This window comes from Pituophis catenifer, unplaced genomic scaffold, assembly GCF_029215685.1.
Source record: "Pituophis catenifer annectens isolate HBS135680 unplaced genomic scaffold, rPitCat1.0.hap2 SCAF_602, whole genome shotgun sequence".
Taxonomy (NCBI): Eukaryota; Metazoa; Chordata; class Lepidosauria; order Squamata; family Colubridae; genus Pituophis; species Pituophis catenifer.
This window is the reverse complement of record NW_027257482.1, coordinates 1-19,205: the sequence shown is the minus strand read 5'-3', so window position 1 is coordinate 19,205 and position 19,205 is coordinate 1. Positions and strand designations below refer to the sequence as shown.

Below are 19,205 nucleotides of genomic sequence, written 5' to 3'. Positions count from 1 at the left end.
GGGTGCTTCTGACCACTGTTTCTCCCCAGTGTGAATTTTTTCATGGGAAGTAAGTTGCCTGCTTATTCTAAAATATTTTCCAGATTCAAAACATTTATAAGGCTTCTCTTTTGTGTCAATCGCTTTGTCAGATGTAAGGAAGTTATTTCCAAGAGAAAGAATCAATGTCCTATTGTAATTTTGTCCGTTGTGTTTTCTTATAGCTTCTTCTCCTTTGTTTTGGGTTAAATAGTGTTCATTTACTTGTACTTTAGCTTTGATTAGCTTCACACTTTTCCCAACATATTTTTCCCTTATTTTCTCTTCTTGGGCAAGAGAGTCTTGCATCGGAGCATCAGTGGAAGATGAGCTTTCCTGATTCCAATTCTTTGAGTGGTTTCTCTCATGGCTTTCTAATTCCGTTCGAATTCCAAACTTCTCCGTTCTATCTTTAGCATTGATCACTTGGAGCAGTTCACAGGAAACTTGATTCTCCTGCCCATCATTACCTTCAAAGGAAAAGAGAAATGAAAATGGTAACAAGGTTAGAGAAAAAGATCACAGTGTAGAAAATCAACGAATTTTCTTCTGAATTTTTCCAAAATTCCATTAGGTTGTATGTTTGCATGATTACAGGGATGTGATATAGACATAAAGATTTCTATATCCATGAGTCATGAAAGCTTTGAAAATATCTAGAAAATATCTCTTTCTTTACAATTATCTATATATATGCAATCAGGGGAAACATCCAAGAAGAAATTAGGAGAAAACTTAAGTTTTTTGGGGGTGGGTTAATCTCAGCAGAGACCTATGAGAACTGAAACAATTTTGAAAAAAGCTCCTTCCCTGGTATACCTTATAGCAGCTTCTCTGTAGCGTGTCTGGCGGGCCAGACCCCCGCTTGGCCTGTTCCTCGACCCCAGTGATAAAACTTTGGGGCAATAAATATCCTTCGTTTGAAGCCTCCCGTTGACTTGTAAACGCTCTTCGTGCCGAGACTGGAAAGGTTGGAAGACTTCAAGAAAGGCTATTTCAAAACCCCAAAGTCTCACCGGCTTGCAACAGCTCTTTGGCCAGATCTGGTACAGGCCTTGGTTAGCAGATAACAGAGGCCTAAAGTACTATAGTGCGAGATATCAGTAGCATGAGATTTTGCACTACTGATCTCACATGATCTCTCACTACTTTAGCCCTATGTTTTCTGCCAATGCACCAAAGCAGGCAAAGGAACCAATGGCTCGCTACATCGTCGCAGGGTAAGTCTCAGTAGGGTGGGGTGGGGGAATAGGTAGGGTGAATGTTACAGTGCCTCTGCTGTCATGTGTAAGCATGGACGGCCATAGTGCTGCAACATTTGTAATTTCGGGACTGGGGCAACTCTAAAGTATTCAGGCGGTAAATCATAACTTCGAATGGTCGCTAAGTGAACTGTCGTCACTTGGCCATTACTTATACCATAGGATGCTCTGAGTGACGTTGCATGAGGCCTTTGTTCTTGAATTAGATTGGGAGGATGCTCTTCCATGGCCTGAGCTTGAAAGTTCTGTTCTCACACAATTTGGGGAGGTTTTAGAGGACAAATGACAAACTCTCTGATTCGGGACTAGACAACTCTTACCGAGAAAGACCAAGTTCCTACGGTTTTGAAGCATGACTTCTGAATGCAGCGCTTTCTGGTCAGGATCCAGCAGAGACCATTCCTCCTCAGAGAAAGACACAGCCACCTCCTCGAAGGACACAACACTCTCCTGAACACAGAAAAAAGAAGAGAACAGGAGGATTTGCAAAATCTGTTCATCTTCATCAATGATGTAGACAAGAGGATAGAAGAAGGGGAATTCATCAAATTTGCAGACAAGACCAAATTGACAGGAATAAAAACACTCCAGAAGATAAGATCCAGATATAGAAGGATCAACAGGACCCTAGCTAACAAAATGAAATAAACTGTGAGAAATGTAAGGTGCTACATTTAGGAAAGAAAAACAACATGCATTGGCATAGAATAGGTGATACCTGGCTCAACAGTAAAAAGTGCAACAGGGATCTTGGAGTCCTAGTGAATAATCATTTAAACATGAGTCAGCAGTATGCTACAGTTGCCCCCCCCCCCCAAAAAAAAACCCAACAGAATCATAGGTTGCATTAAGAGGGATAGAATTAAGATGACATGAAGTGTTAGTACCACTTTATAATGCCTTGGTAAGACCACACTTGGAATATTGCATCCAATTTTGGTTGCCAGATGTAAAAAAGATCTTGAGACTCTAGAAAGAATGCAGAGAAAGCAACCAAAATTATTAGTGGACTGGAGGCTAAAACATATAAAGAACGGTTGCTAGAATTGGGTATGTCTAGTTTCATGAAAAAGTAGGACTAGGAATGACAGGATAGCAGTGTTGCAGTATCTAAGGGGCTGCCACAAAGAAGAGGAGCCCAACCTATTCTCCAAAGCATCTGAAGGTGGGACAAGAAGTAGTGGATGGAAACTATAATCAAGGATAGAACTAACCTACAACTAAAAAGAAATTTCCTGACAGAGAACAATTAATCAGTGAACTGACTTGCCACCAGAAGTTGTGGATGCTCCAAAACTGGAGGTGTTTAAGAACAAATTGGACAGCCATTTTTTCTGAAATGTTATAGGGCTTCTTGTTTGAGCAGGGGGTTGGACTAGAAGACCTCCAAGATCCCTACCAACTCTGTTATTCTGTTCCACTGTTCCCAAATTACCAAAGCAAAGATGTGCACTAAGTTAAATCACTGTGCATCATACAAGTCTTAATTTTAGGTGAGAAAATGGACAATTCTGAAAATCTGTTTGACTGAAAAAATATTTGGGGTAAGTTTTATTAAGTTGATTGATTCTGCAGAACATAAAGTGCCCATTGGTAAAGTAATCGCACTTCTGGATCAACTGATCTATTGCTCTATCATTGATTGCTCTAGTAGTTTCCCTTTCTTACTTGATTTGGAGATTCAACCACTGTTTGATCTCCGTCATAAAACACAGAAAGCTTCATTCTTTGTTTCTCTGTAAGGAATAAATAATGTCAAAATGCATAATTAACAAAATAGAAGGAGATATTCTATAGACGAGAAGAGAGAGCGAAGGTAAAACAGATGGGAAATTGGAGGATCTTCCATTACCTCCTGAGGTGTCCAGACTTGGATCTTCCCAAGGGATCCTCCTGAAAAATAGCTCCTGAGGGGGATTTGATGGGTTCTTCTTTCCCTCAGGATCTCTGATCTCCACAGTGCAGCACTTCAAATAGGAGGGAGGAAAAAAGAAGCAGAATTAATGTACTTCACATGACACAAATTGGATTCTTATATTTGGAACACAACTTCAAAGCCCCCAATATCCATCCATGAGGTTGAGTGAGAAAACAATGGAACAATGTCTTACAAAATTGGTGAATTGCCACATATGATGAATGCCAGAGAAGTTTGGGAAGGAGGGTGAAGTATTCAAACACTTTCTCTATTCCCTTCTGAGCTCCCTAAAGTCTCTCACCTGCAACTGGATCTGCTCCTTCTGCTCCTCCGCCTGGCTCAGGAGGAGGCCTTCCGCCAGGGCCACCGCCTGGGAGCTGGTCTCTGCTCCACACTCCCGCACCCAGCCCTCCATCTCTGGGGGCAGAAGGAACAGGAGCTGCTCCAGAACCACCAGGTCCAGCATCTGTGCTTTGGTGTGCTTTTCTGGTCTCAGCCATCGCCTGCAAAAGCCATGAAGTCGGCTGCAGAGTCCTCGGGGACCCTCAGCCTCCCGGTATTGGATGGAGTTCCAGGGCTGAACTTCTGAAGGGAGGATGGTTTCCTCCTCCAGGATCTTCTGCCCGATTCTTGTCCAGAGCTTCCCCCCCTTCCCAGGCTGAGCAGCTGAAGGGCCTTTTCCGGCTCCCTCCTTTGCAAAAGGTTGTGTCTCCATCCTTTCTCTGTCCTGCAGAGCAACTGCAAATGGCTCCAAGGATTCTGGTGGGTCTCCAGATGCCTTTTCCTTCACGGGACCATTTCTGGTGCTGCAGGACTGATCCCTGCAAGGGATTCTGCTCTTTTTCTTCTTCCCCCAAGAGGAAAGTTTGCCTTGCAAAGACCACAAATGGCTTCCAGTTTCTGTATCTGAGATGGGAAGAAAAAGAAAGTGGAATTTAGCCGCCGAGCGACCTTCCCCCAACATGCCCGGAGCCCCAAGCGAATGCAAAGTCCTAGAGAGGCAAGGCTCCATGGGCCAATGGGGAAGCGTCTGGAATTCCCTTTCCTTGGCGGAGGGCGCCCCCTAATGGATTTGGCGCGAAGTGCCAGGATCATAGAAAGGGCGGGAAAGAGGAGAGCGTCTGAGGGGAAGGGAGAGGGCGGGGGTGATGGGCTTGGGAGTAGGAGGAAAGGCCTCGGCGTCTCCATAGGCGGCTCTTTCTCCGTCTTCCTCTCCTTTCCTGTCCAAGAACCGTCTGTGGAGATGGAGAAAAACCTCTATGGAGGATTCGAACTCGCCTCCCTGAAGAACAGCCGCCTTGAAGGCTGGGCAGAGATCGGAGGCCTCAAAAGGGGCCAAAATCCTGTCAGGAACGGCCGGGCGGTCAGAAGACGAGGACCGGGGGGCTCTCTGGGGGAGTCCAGCCTGAAGGGGAGGAAGGTGGGAGACGGGCAGGGAGGCCTCCATGAGGGAAAAGGATTGGGAAGAGACCGAGGAGGGAGAGGAAAAGGCTCCGCAATGGAGGAAAAGCTGTTAATCTCTGGAGTGGCCAGAAATTTTACCTCAGAACGAGGCTCCTTCATTGGGAAGCGAAGGGGGGGAAATGGCGCCTCCTCTCTGACTGGAGAGAAACTCAGGGAGGAAGAGGGTGGAAAAGGGAGATGAAGCTCAACTGGGAAGAGGAAGAAAAAAAAAATTTCCACGTTAAAGATCGAAGGGGAGATTCGCCTCCAGAGACGAGAGGAGGAAGCGGAGCCTTTGGGGGGGTTGAAGGCGGGAATCTACCCCCCATTTTCCCCGCTTCTCTCCCTCCTCCTTCAGTTGACATCACAGAGGACTCTGCCCGGAGACCGCTGACGCTGGAGCAGCGAGGATTCCCATTGGTCCAAAGTCCGAGGAAAAGGCTCCAATCTAGAAGCCGATGCTGCAGCCCCAGAGGAGGAATCAGGGGCGGGGTCTGGATGGGGGGGAGGAAGCGGTCTCCGCGAGCCTCGGGATTGGGAGAGGCCAGGAGGAGCAAAAGGGCCAATGGGAGTTCTCCCTTCTGCCGCGTCATCGGTCTCCGGGCAGAGTCTCCCTTGAGTTGGAGGAGAGAGTTGGGCGCAGAGAGAGGAGCGGAGAAAGTGGGGGGGGGGGGTCGTTTCGGACATATTGAAATAGATACTATATCCTCAAGGAAGAAGAACTGATTTAGTTTTAAATTTCACACACGATGGTCTCTCTCCCAGCTTCACTTTCCTATCTATAAAATGGGACCAATATCTGTATTTCTCAAGGTGTTACAGATGATGGAAACGCAGGCTCTCCGCACTTGTGCACAAAGGAACTTCTGAGAAAAGGCTAAGTATCCTTCAATAGGGAGCATTATTTTTCCTGAGCTGGACAGGATCTGGGTTCACCTGAATGCAGGAGAACAGTATCACCTCTATGTCCCAAAGGTGCTTTTTCAAGAGGCAGCTGGACTTTCTGGTTTTTTTCCTTGCGCTTCTTCGGATGAGAAGACGCCTGGTTTTCAGGCATGGTGGAAAAATCCCTCTCCAAAAGTCCAAAACAAGGATTTGGAAACAAAAGGAGAGGCAAGAAGAAGCGAGAGGGCAAAGAAACAGCCAGGAGAATTACTTCATCCCCCATCTAACAGCTGCTGCAGCTGTTTTCTTTCACCTAGCCAGCCTTTTTTTTCTCTACCTCCCCCCCCTTCATGTCTACATAGGAATTATAGAGGAGGAGGAGGATGGGCAGAAGCAGCCCCTTCCTTCAGCTAATCCCTCTCCAGGTCTTCAAGGACTAGGAGCCTCTGTGATGTCACTCTGACTCTCCAGACGAGTTAGAAGTGAATTCAGAGATCAACTTGATCCCGCTTACATCATTCCTGCAGGATTTGCATAATCTCTCATTGTACTCCACCTCCCTTCTAACCTGGTGCCTTCGATCCCGGAGTGACCCCCACTTGCAGGGTTTGGGGGTCACTTTTTTTAAAGAAAAAAAAAGACAAAAGTGAAAAGTTTGAAGAATGATTTCTCTGTCACCAAAAAGACAATTGCAAAGCATGAGGATGGAGCTGGCACAGAATGGAGGATAGTACAGATAAGTCCCCGATTTACAACAATTGATTTAGTGACTGTTCAAAGTTACAACAGTGTCACTGAGAAAAGTGACTTATGACAATTATTTACATTTATGACCTTTGTAGCATCCCATGATAATGTGATCAAAATCCAGACACTTGGCAAATGGTTCGGATTTATGGCCGTTGCTGTGTCCCAAGGTCATGTGATTGCCTTTTGCAACCTTTCCACAAGCAAAATCCATGGGGAAGCCAGATTCACTTAACAACCGTGGTACAAACTTAACTGCAGTGATTCACTTAACAACTGTGGTGAGAAAGGTCGTAAAATGGGGCAACATTCACTTAACAAACGTCTCACCTAACAACAGAAATGTTGGGCTCAATTGTGGTTATAAATCAAGGACTATCTTTAACTGCTGTTTTTATGCAGTGTCCTTGTATCTGATCTTTGTCTCATTCCAGCTAATAACAAAGCCTAAAGGTATCCTCTGATATTATTTCCCACTTTTCCCGATAAAACCCATCTCATTACTTTCTTCGTCATCAGTCGTTGTTGACAGAGCCCAGGGATCTGCAATTTTAAACACTCAAAAGAGCCATTTGTACCCGTTTCCTACAGAAACGAAAACACCGGGAGCCAAATATTTAACAACCGGTGTGACTAGGTGGGCGTGGCCATCTCAACGTCACTCAGTCCCACCCAGTCATTTGACACACACCCAGCCACGCCTACCCAGCTGGTCATTAGGGCAGAGAACCAGTTGTTTTTATTTGCCCCGCCTGGCCCCACCTCACCCCTCCCTTCCCAGTCACCTCTTGCCAGACCCAGCCTCGTATTTGTTCTTCATCTTTTCTCTCTCTCTCTCTCTCTCTCTCTCCCTCCCTCCCTCTTTATCTCTCTCTCCCTCCCTCTCTGTCTGTCTCTCTCTCTTTTCTCTTTCTCCTCTTCCCTCTTTCTCTGTCTGTCTCTCTGTCAACTCTGAAACTGTTCTGGAAAACTATGGGAGTTTTCTTTTTCCTTTTCTGTAGTTCTATTAGGGGTTCTTTCATTTTATTTCAGGCCTCACGAAGCTTGGAGCTGAGGAGTAGGGTGTTGTAACTAAAACAAACTACTAGTAGTTCATTCCTAGGACAAGGACATTCCAACTGCCAGCTGGCTGGAGGTGGAGGAAGGAGTTGCCAGGTAACCAGCCAGTGCCTGGTGATTTATAATGTGATTTATTGTTGTGAGAAAGTGAAACTTTCACTTTTATCTAGGTGGAAAGCCTGAGGAAGCTCAGAGTGTCAGGGTTCCAAGGAACACCCCACACAAAATAAAGCTCCGAGGCCTGAGGTTCCTCAAAGTTCCAATTTATTAGAGATGTCATGTTGGTACATCTGGGAAAACCCAAATCTGAAAGCTTCCTGGTTTTCCACACCCAGCTGACAGTTCACAGCCCTGCCCCACACCCACAAGTTCATCACATTGTCCAATCAACTCTACACACTCCACCGGATACAATCTTCATGCAGCCTGCATCAGACACAGCAGAAGTCCTTGAGTAGGGAATGTTGTTATGACTAACTTTCTACCGCTCCAACAACAACCCCCTCCCAACTTCCCCAGCTAAAATATGTGGCAGTTTAGAAGCAAAAAGAAAATTGTCTTCCAAAACTGATACAGAGTTGGCTTTTCACCAGTTGCTGCCAAGATGATGTCTCTAAATTAAAAGGGGGTTGTTCTTTGAGAATCTGCCTCAGAGTTCTGTTTTGAAATGGGGTCATTTCTTGGAACCCTGACACTCTCTCTCCCTCCCTCTCTTTCTCCTCTTTCTCTCTCTCTCCCTCTCTTTTTCTTTCTCTTGGTCTCTCTCCTCTGCCTCGGTCTCTGTTTCTCTCTCTCTCTCTCTCTCTCTCTCTCTCTCTCTCTCTCTCTCTCTCTCTCTGTGTGTGTGTCTTCTCTGTCTCTCTCGGAAAGCCGAGGCTGGGCCGACCCGGCAAGCTCTCCTTTGGGGCTCTTTGCTACTCCTTTTCTTTCTTCTTGGCAACTTTTCAGGCTGGCTGAGGAGTGAGCGCAAGCTGCAGTGGAGGCTTCCCCAATGACAACCCTCCTCCTCCTTCTCCTCATGTGACCCCCTGGCCAGCTGTGGCGGGGTCGGTAGGGTGCACACAAGTGGGGAGACCCTCCTCAAGTGAGCGGCCGGGCTTGACCTAAGTACAGCAAGTATGCAGGGCGGGCGGGTTGACCGACTGACAGGTGAGCATCTTTAGTGAGGGTGCTCCGGCTTTCTCCAAGCCTGACCCCTGGGGTGAGTGTGCGAGCTTTGGCAGGGCCAGCCCACTTTTCCCACTGTCCTGAGCTACTTTACCTGAGTGACCGCACCAACAAGGTCCAGAAGAAGCGACTGCACCAACAATGCCTAGCACCAATGCCTCACCTTCTCAAGCCAGACAAGAAGTGACTGGGAGTGGAGAGGGGCAGGGACACCCAGTGGTGGGATCAGCCGGTTCCCTGAACTGCAGACGTTTACCGGTTCAGCAGGGAGCCGCAGCAGAGGGGTCAAAGAGCTACAGAGCCCCTAGTTGCCGACCTCGCTATAGACTAACATGGCTTCCTTTGCTGCAATGTCTCCTTAATTTGACACTAAAATTGTTAGTAAAAATAATGTTGGTCATCAGCTTCATTTCTATAGTGGAATAGATTGGCACTGGACTAATACATTTTAAAGTTGGGATACTTTCGTGTTAGTTCAAGCAGTAGTGAATAGGAGTTTAATTCAGCCGTAAGGAAGAGCCCAATGTCTCTGCACCAAAGAGTTAAATGATAAAGCTTGAATTGGGGACAAACTATATAAAACATATTCCATCATCATCATTCTGATACTGTTAAATCTGCTATTCTCTATAACCTTAACACAGATAATAAGATTTGTACTGTCCTTGTTGGGTATCATACCAGAAAAATAAACTAAAGGAGATATGTACTTAATGTTAGATGTATTCACAGCGACTAGAATTGCATTTGCGCAACACAGGAAGAGCATAGAGATCCCTACAGAAGAGAATGCAATTAAAAAAGTATTAGAATGTGCAGAAATGAACAGACTAACACTTAACATTAAAAACAAGGAAGATACTGAATATTTCTTAATTTGGGATTCATTTTATCAATGGTTAACAAGTAGAAACAGAAGGTAGATTTCTTTAAAAATACAAGAGAATGACTAATTTTGTAAAAACGGTTTATCAAATGTATAATTAAGCACTACTCTTATTATATGTTTATTATTAATGTTATGATGAGGCATTACTGCGATATGATTATTACAGGGGTGAAATCCAGCAGGTTCTGGAGAACCGGTAGCGGAAATTTTGAGTAGTTCAGAGAACCGGCAAATACCACCTCTGGCTGGCCCCAAAGTGAGGAAGGAATGGGGATTTTGCAGTATCCTTCCCCTGACACGCCCACCAAGCCACGCCCACAGAACCGGTAGTAAAAAAATTTGGATTTCACCACTGGATTATTACTAATATTATGAATACTATTATGATGACTATTGCTCAAATGAACTGTACCCAAACAACACACAGTTTATATAGGCATTAAAATTTTTGCCCCAAAAATAAGACTTAATATTGTTTTTTTTAATACTTAAAATGGTCATTAAGGAACAGAACCGGTTGTTAAATTATTTGAATCCCACCACTGGAAGGGCAGCCCCACAGCCAGGACTTCGGGGTGGGTTGTCTCATACACACACACAGAGTTTCTTTCTACAAACTCCAACAGCTGCAGAAGCGCTTGGGATTCGCTTCTCCCTCGCCCCCAGCCTCAAGTTTTGGGCTCCTCCAAAGCGGATCCAGGAAAGTGGCCATGATCCAGCAGGCAAGAAGCCTCAATTCTTCATCAGGGAAGCTCAGGGACTGACCTGCTCTACTCCATTGCTGAGTCTCCAGGTGGGGTAGCCCCTTGGTCCTGGGCCCCACTGGAAGTGGTTGAAGGGGCCCTTCCCGACTCCCGAGAAGTGAAAGCAACGGGAGAGGCTCTCCGGGGGAAGCAGAACTCCAGCACCTCTGTGGGTCCTCTCCATCTGGCAGGACTTGGAGAAATTGAGGAGGAAGGGGGGATTCTCACCCCTGCCCCTACCCTGTTCTGTCCCCGTCCCACACACGCACCCGCACAGACGGCCCGGAGTTAATAAGCCACACGACAAAGTCTTTGAAGATAAAGCTGGCAGCAACCCAGTGGCTAGCTGCCAATTCAGACTTTACTCACACAAAACAAAGATTAGACTGCAAGCATTCCGATAAAGCAGGCAAAGTTTCAGCAATACAAGGATTAGTCCAAATGCAGTCCGACAAGGCAGGCAGAAGTCCAGTAAAGCAAAGATCATGGATTATTTCTAGTTTTTGCTCATCACAAACTGAACCGGCCAGCACACCCACATTTATACCCTGTGGGGTGTGGTCCAGTGACTCAGCTAATCTCTGGCACGCCTTCCCCTCTGCTGCGCACGCTTCTCCCTGCGCCGCTGTCGAGGATCTAGCCAGCACTTATCTCTTTCGTCGCTGTCCACCTGTGGCTGCGGGGACGTGCTTGGCTCTGGGCCTATCTCTTGGCCTTCGGTGTCCTCCAGAGGCATTGCCAGAGAGGATGGTCCTGGAGAGGGAGGCCTTGCCAACTCCTCTCCCTCACTCTCAGAGTCTGCATCTGTCGATAGCCCAGGCTCAGGCAATGGAGCCACAACATTCCCCAGCCTGGGATCTGCCCACCCTCCCCCTGAACCAGTCCTGCCTTCAGACCCAAAGCAGCCGGGATGGTCGATCCAGAGGCAGGGGAGGCCTCAATCTGGGGACAGCGGGGAGAGAAGGGGGGACCCTCCTGAGGATGCAGGAAAGAAGAGAAGGAGGAGGGAGGGAGGAGGAATTCCAGGCTTTTCCTATAATGTTTATTCTTCTATAGCAAAACAAAGGAAAGTGACTTGGAGGAAGAATAATGTAGATGAAGCTGCTGTGCATCCAAAGCCAGGGAGATGAGGGATCCGGGGTGACTAGCAGGGCCAGAGTCCCCGGGGTCAGACTAGATCAGGGATGTCCAACTCGATTGGGGAGGGCTGTGGTTGACCTCGGGGGTCTGGCCGGGCATGGCCAGCTTGATGCCACTCCCTGGGTGTGGCTGACTCAGGACAATCCAGTCTCAAGCACCGGGATCCCACAGCCCAGCCCAGCCCTGCTTCCCCGAGAGGACATCCATTTACCTTCTCCTCAAGGCTGCTGCTGGTGCCACCATGGGGTGAGGCTGGGCAAAGAGGCTGGGTGGGGCAAGGGCGACAACCTGTAGCTATTTCTGGGCAGAGTGAAGTGTAGAACCCAGTCTCCATGCATATGCCACAAGTGCCCGTGCACACCCGCCTCCTCCTGTGCACATGCACTTATGACAAGTGCATGGAGACTGGCCAATATATTTAACTCTGCCCGGCAACAGCTACAGGTTGTTGGCCTCGTCCCGCCCAGCCTCTTCGCCTAGTCTCTAGCCTCTGTGCCCAGTCTTGCCCACCGCCTCCTGTGTGCATGCATGCCTGCAAGGATGGGGTGGCCCAGGCTGGAGCAATGCTGACCCAATGCCTAGGATCTGGCCCACAGGCCTTGAGTTTGACACGCCTGGTCTAGATGGTCTCCACCCCTCCCTCCCAAGAAAGAGAGGACCTGAAAGGAAGCGGGGGGGGGCAGTCTCAGCAGGAAAGGTCCAGACTGCCATTCTCCTCCCCTCCCCCAACCTGCCACTTTCAGCCTCCATTTCTCAGAGGTTGCAAACAGGACAAAGAGTCTGTCAGCACTCCAAACTACATTCGTTCCAGTGCTGACATAAGGAGAAGAGGGGGCAGCTGGCAAGAGGACGCTTGACTTTTCACCTACTTATTTTCCCTGAAGATAATATCCCCTAGGAGATGGGATGGGAGGGGGGGTGACATTCCTGGGAGCTGAAGTAGTAGATATGGGGAGAGTGATTTGGAAGATGGCCAATGAGACGCAGAGAATTGGGGAACAGAAAGGGAAGGTTTGGGGTCAGGAAGTCAGTGTTGGCTATGATGTAGTCGGGAACAGATTGTCGTGCTTAATAAATGAAAGATTTCATCAAAGACTATTTGTTTGGAAATGCAATTTATTTGAGACGACACCGAAACCTGACAGAGTCATCATTTGACTAAAGAAAAAATATCCTTTTGCATCAGAGAGCAGGATTAATTCATCAGTGCTGTAGACAAAGAAATGGGGAAGAAAACTATGAAGAGAAACCTTTAGGGTAAAAACATATTTTACTTCCCTTTCAGCCCCTAACCCCAAGGCCGACCCACAACGCAGGGGTGTGGTTGATAGGCAGGGACAGATTGAGGGAGAAGTCACTCATCTCAGGGAGGAAAAGGTTGGGATTCCTCCCCATTTCATCTCCAGGGGCTTCTGGAATTTTCTCTAATTGTCTTAATTAGAGGGTTAATCAAGAGGGGAGACTCTCTCTCTCTCCCCCACCTCTCTCCCCCCTGCCTCCCTGCAGCGTTTCATATGAACAAAGAAGACGGGGCTACAATGGGGGGTGGCAGTAAAGTTGGGAGCCAGAAATTGTGGGAATTCTCACAAGGAGAAGGGGGATCAGGAAGAAGAGCCTGTCAAGGTTTCAACTAATGAACCCAAAGGAGTCTGTATGGGGTGCCAAGAAGGATCCTCTCGGACCGGAGGGTGGGGTGCAGTTCAGGGAGAAGTTTTGGAGGGAGTTCATTAAGTTGATAGGGTCATCTCAAGGGCTTAGCTCCACCTCCCACCCGAGGACGAACGGAGGTAGAGAACGAGCGAACGCAATGACAGAACAATACCTGAGATGCTATGTTCATTATCAGCAATTTAGCTGGGCAGATCTCCTGCCATTTGCTGAAGTGACCTACAATACTGCAGTGCATAGTAGCATGAGGTGAAATGTAAAATTTGTTACTACCGGTTCTGTGGGCGTGGCTTGGTGGTGGGGGGTAATATGACTGGGTGGACATGGCCAACTTTTTTAAAAAAACTTTTCAAAGCATTTTTTACTACAACCTCTTCAGCCAAAGAGGTTGTAAAAAAATGTTTTGAAAAGCCTCTGATGATCCCAGTTGAGCCGCGCAATCATCAGAGGCTTTTTTTTTTACTTTTAAAAGCATTTTTTGGCGGAAGAGGTTGTAGAAAAAATGCTTTTAAAGTAAAAAAAAAAGCCTCTGATGATCATGCAGCTCAGCTGGGCATTGGGGGGGGCAGGGATTTTTGCTACTGGTTCACCGAACCACCCACCACTATCGCTACTGGACTGGGCGATCCGGTCCGAACTGGGAGCATTTCACCCCTGGTGTCACCCCTTTTAAAATAGCCATAGGGTGGAATTTTCCTCATGCCTGAATAGCCTCAGGAACCCCCCTCCACAGTGAGCCTAACAGAATGGGTGGGTTGCTTACAAAATACGTGGGGGAATTTAAACCTGGGGTGCTCCCTCCCCAAGGGAAGAATGGGAAGGAATGACCCCTTCCTTCCCTTCCCTTCCCTTCCCTTTCCTTTGGCAATTTCCCAAAACATGGAAAAATTCTGGGCAAGATTTTAGCATTTGTGTGTGCTTTTGTTTTTGATTGCGATACTTTTTCAGGTCTCTGTAAAGAAACGTTGCCCAAAATCCAAAAAACTGCTCTATCCACAACAAGGAGATATTGTTCAGGCAAGTTTTTTTTTTTTTTTTGTTTTTAAAGGAACAATTAAGGAATTTTAAAAGCCGCCTAAAACTCTTAGGAGGGGTTGAGATGAGGGAAGAAGAGGAGAAACTCACCTGCAGGAGGTTGGATGGGAGTTGCTGGAAGGAGAAAAAGACCCAATCAGGACCCTTCATGGGCTGGAGGACTCAGCGGGACCCCCTCCCCATCGATAGCCCATAATAGTTTGCAGGATCTTCCCTTAATAATAACCGCTTGAGGAACAGAAGTTCCCATAAACATTCCTCAAGGGGCCCCTCTTGGCCACCTGCTAAGCTTGAGGAGAGGCCTCCCCCAGATGGTCCCCTCCCCACCACCTCTCCTCCAGGCCCCCAGACTCACCTTTCTTGCTCTTCAGGTAGGAGAAGAGCCCCACAGCCAGGAAGGCCACTCCTATCACGGCCCCCATGATCCCCGTCCAGAGTTTGCTTCTGGCAGAGCTGGAGGAACAGGGCTCTGGGGAAGGAGAAGGAGCCTCGCCTGAGCAAGAGGATCAGGCCCACCTTCCCCCAGGAGGGTCCATTATGGTTCCCCCCATGGAGTGGGTTTCTCCCCCTTCTCAGGGCAAGATGCGGTCCACAGACCGGGACGGGAGGGAGGGGAGGGAGGGGAGGGGCTTACCCCACTGGACGGTGATGGGGGCCTCCAGACTGGCGTGTTCCACCTTGCAAGTGTAGACATCCCCCCGTTGGGGCTGGGTCTCCAACATCACCTGGAGCTGATAGGTCCAGTCTCCGTTCTGGAGCTCCTCCCCAAAGGCCACGCCCTCCTCCTCCGGCCGCCCATTCTTCAGCCATTGGACCTCGATCTCCATGGGATAAAAGCCGGTCGCGGTGCAGAGGAGGATGGTGTTGGGGGAAGAGGGGTCCATCTTGGTGGGGGAGATGGTGACGGTGGGCTTGGCTGGAGGGAAGGAGGGGAAGGAGGGGAAGGAGGCACATGAGAGACACAACAGGAAAGAAATGACGCAGAAGACGGGAAGGACTGACGCAGCACGAGTCGGATGATTCATGGGATCTCGTTGAAAATGAAACCACACTTTTAATTAGGTCTAATACCACAACATTTGTTTGTTTGTTTGTTTAGTAAATTTAGTTATTTATTAAATTTATTTCCCAAAGTGGCCACAACTAACCCAAAGTCTCACGGACACTCTCCTAGCCGTGACTGCCACCTGCTCTCCGGGAGTCCAGGAGAATCTCCAGAATTGCCAACTGGGTCTCTGGGACAATGCAGCTCCACCCGGAAGGAAGTTGGTTAAAGTCCCCCATCTTGGGGCTCCCAACACCCAAAGCCCTTTGGCCTTTCCAGGGTTCAGCCGAAGCCTCTAATCCAGGGGTGAAATCTAAAATTTTTTGCTACTGGTTCTGTAGGCATGGCTTAATTAGTGGGCGTAGCTTGGTGGTCAGGTGGGCGTGGCCAGGTCGATGTCATTTCTTTGCCCTTTTTTAACTTACAAAACACAACACAACACAACTGGCTCACACACAATGTAAAAGCAGCTGTGCTAGACCCAAAATCCCCCTGGAACAAGCAGGAACCTCACATAGCCACGCTGGTATTTTTATATTTTTATTTTTATAGCCCATCCCAAACCTCCTTATTTACAAGACTGCAGTGTGAAGATTTTGGGGTTCCAATTTGGCTAGATGGGAGTTGCTGGAGATTTTTATTGGATCGGATTTTTTTTTTCTTTTTAAATACCTACCGAGGGACACAATTTTCTCCCTCAGCCCATCCAGGAATCCAATTTAATAGACAAATAGAGACCTCTTGATTTAAAACAGCAGGAGGACAAAGTACATTTTAGCTGCCCCACATCATGAAAATTCCCCCAAAAGGACTCAAGAAACATCCTGTGATTTCAGGTCTCCTCAACTGGAGGCTGACCAACAATTGGCTTTAAATACACGTAATTTAATAAATATTCCTCTTCTTTTAATAAAGAACAGGAACCCCTGGAGAATTATTGGCCTCTTGTCTGAAGTATTTTCATGGAAGTAAAAATAATACTTTTGAGGAAGAAGAAATTATATGAATCACAATGAAATTCAGGATGAATATTTTGGATTTATAATAAAAATCCATTCTATTTATGTGGATGAAGCTTGTGAGCAGCTAAAGCAACAATTTCCAATGGAAATGACTCTGAATGAATAAAGATGAAAGAAAAGCAGAAGATCCATAGAAAGGGGTCGACAGGGGAAAAAGTGTCCACTAATTCTTTTTTTTATTTTGGGTAAAATAAAACCCACATTTTTTTATCCCAAAGTGCCCAAAACAGCATTTCTGGAGCAGAGGAAGAGAGGGAGGGGCTTCTGGGTGGGAAGAGGGAGGGAGACGGGAGGTTCCTGAATAGGATAGAAATGAATCAGGGATAGAGAGAAATATATATGTAGATACAGGGAGTCCTCGACTTAGGACCACAACTGAACCCAAGATTTCTGTTGCTAAGTGAGACCTTTGTTCAATGAATGTTGCCCCATGTTACGACCTTTCTTGCCACAATCGCTGCAGTTGTTAAATGAGTAACAGGGTTGTTAAGTGAATCCGCCTTCCCCATGGACTTTGCTTATGGGAAGGTCACAAAAGGGGATCATGTGACTCCGGGACGCTGTGACTGGCACAAGTAGGAGTCCGTTGCCAAGCACCTGGATTTGGATCACGTGACCCTGGGGAGGCTGCAATGGTCGTAAGTGTGAAAAACAGTCATAAGTCATTTTTTTTCACTGCTGTTGTAACTTTCAATGGTCACTAAACGAAATGTTGTTAAGTGGAGGACTGCCTGCATTGAGCAGAAGAGAGAGAGAGAGAGAGAGAGAGAGAGAGAGAGAGAGAGAGAGAGAGAGAGAGAGAGAGAGAGAGAGAGAGAGAGAGAGAGATCTGGCTGGATTCCCCTCCCCCCCAAAAAAACATATTTGGGTGGATTTTCTTGTGGGGGGGAATGGATCAAAGGGATCCCAGATTCCAGACAGGAGGAGAGTTTGGAGCCTGGGAAGAAGATTTTGCACATCTGAGAGTGCAGAATAAATAAATAAATGAGGAGTAAAACCTCCATCTGGGAGGATCCCAAGGAAGGAAAGGAAAGGAAAGGAAAGGGGGGGTCCTGGCTTTCCCCTCCCTCCCTCCCCCCAGACTCACCTCTCCGGCCAATTGTGCGCTCCTCCCTCTTGGCCGCCTTGAAATTCAACGAGCGGTAGTTGTACCGGCAGAAGGAATCCACTTCGGCCTTCTTTTTTTTTTTTTTTATTGAAAAAGTTTTCAAATACAAATTTTTCCCCCTTTTTCCCCCCCCCTCCCCCCCCTCCCTAACCCCCCCCTCCCCACCCTTCCCCCCCTGTGACTTCTTCGTAACAAAAAAAAAACCCTAATTCATAACAGATTACTTACTCCCTCCTCAAAATACTGACCTTTACTTACTAAAAGTATTATAAATCCCCCTTTATCCATACATCTCAGAAAAGAAGAAGAGAAAAAAACAAAACAAAAAACAAACACATTATACTATAACTATTATAAAATAACTTCTAATTTAGCATAATAGTGTTTTATATCTATACATTATTGCAACAATTCAAAACCACCTTCCACTTTAAAACTATACGATAAGTCCTACTTTAATAACATTTCAAAGCGGGCTCCCCATAAAATCTAATTTAACATTTATTCCACTCTATCCATTTCCTCCACTCCCCTAAATGTATCACTTAAAAATCCCTTTTCTTAAACTAATCAATCTGTAGCTAGCTTATTCACCCACTGTCTTACAAATTTACCATACACAACAATTCTTGATATCTTTAATTCACTGCCCACACTACTTAAAAATATATATATATATATATTCCATTATATCTAAATAAAAAAAGAAAAGACAATAACTTTAAATTTATAGTCCATATAATATCTTCTTGAAGTCTTTCCACTGGATTGTTAGAACCAACATCCATAATAGGGTAACATAGCTTGCTGATGCAACAGTTTATTCAAGGTCTCCAATCATATCTGCCCCCATCAGTAGTAAACATCTTCTTATATATATAAAAGTAAAAACAACCACCCGAGTGACATTATAATTATATTCCATATAATAATAATTGTGGGTTTCATCAGGATTATTAATTTCCATCATCGTATTGGGTAACAACCCGATCTTCTGCATGTCCCAATGTGATTCTCTTGCCTTATAATTCAAAATAATTATAATATATTTATCAACACAAGAAGAAGTTTCAAAGTAGATAATTCAAAACCATCAATTTGAGGCTCTTTCCATGTCCCAAAATTACGGCAATGCAGAGATCTGCCACTATCCTCAGGATGATATTGACCAATGTGTCGCCTCCTCTATGTTTTCACATAATCATTCATATTTTAAAATCACTGGCTTCACTGTTGCTTGGGTTAGAAATTTCTATTTTTGCACAACCTATTTCTTTTTTGTTTTCTTTTTGTGGGTTTGACTTCCATCCTAATTTTTTGTGTCTCGCGTTTCTTTTTTATCCCTTGTATATCCTCTAATTGGTTTCCATGCTTGTCCTTGCCTTGATAAGTCATCACATTAAAATCAGATGGCACTTCTCTCGAATTTGTAGATAATCCAGGGACTTCCTGTTTGCTGCTGGCCGCCGCCAGACGTTCCTTTGGGATCGTCAGCTTCCATAGCCTGTCAGAGCCGCCTTCACAACGGAACGGCGGCTCGAAAAAACTCCGTTCCCATGAGGAAACGGAGATAGAGCCGGCAGGGGTGGGTAGAACTCTCTGCAGAGTCCCAAAAGTTTTTCTTTTACTTTTGGGATGGAGCGGATGAGATGCCCCATATCCCCAGCCGCTGCTCCGGGCTTTGGGAGACCTCTGCTAATGCAGAGCTAGGCGTCAAAAGCAAGCCTGCGAATTTGACAGATTACTCAAAGAAAATGTGAGCTGGACCTGTAATACTGAAGCGCAAGTATTTTACTTATCTTTTAAAAATTACTTAAGAGAATAGAGGAAGAGAAAGAGGAAAAAAGGTTTTTTTTAAAATGGCGTCTGCCGCGGCTGGAGAAGAGTTTGAGAGGGAAAGTTCTTCCGTTTTTTATTATTACAATGTAGCGGAATAAATACCACTGGCTACATTTGTAGACAAAACTCCGCTCCTGTTTTTGTTTTTCTCTTTTTCCCCTGGAGGCCTGATTGTTGCTGGCTGGAAGTCTTTTGTCTTGTTTTTTTTTTTCTTCTA

At 46.3% G+C, this 19,205-nt stretch overlaps 1 protein-coding gene across 1 annotated transcript; it reads right to left on the bottom strand.

Annotated features, from left to right (window-relative positions):
- Positions 1-14,023: 14,023 nt before the first annotated feature.
- LOC139327040 (DLA class II histocompatibility antigen, DR-1 beta chain-like) lies at positions 14,024-17,219 on the bottom strand (the record flags this gene model as incomplete). The annotated part of the gene is made up of 4 exons (XM_070956720.1): positions 14,024-14,088; positions 14,330-14,443; positions 14,609-14,890; positions 17,129-17,219. Coding segments are annotated over 4 exons (552 nt in total), but the record flags the coding sequence as incomplete, so codon positions are not given.
- Positions 17,220-19,205: the final 1,986 nt, after the last annotated feature.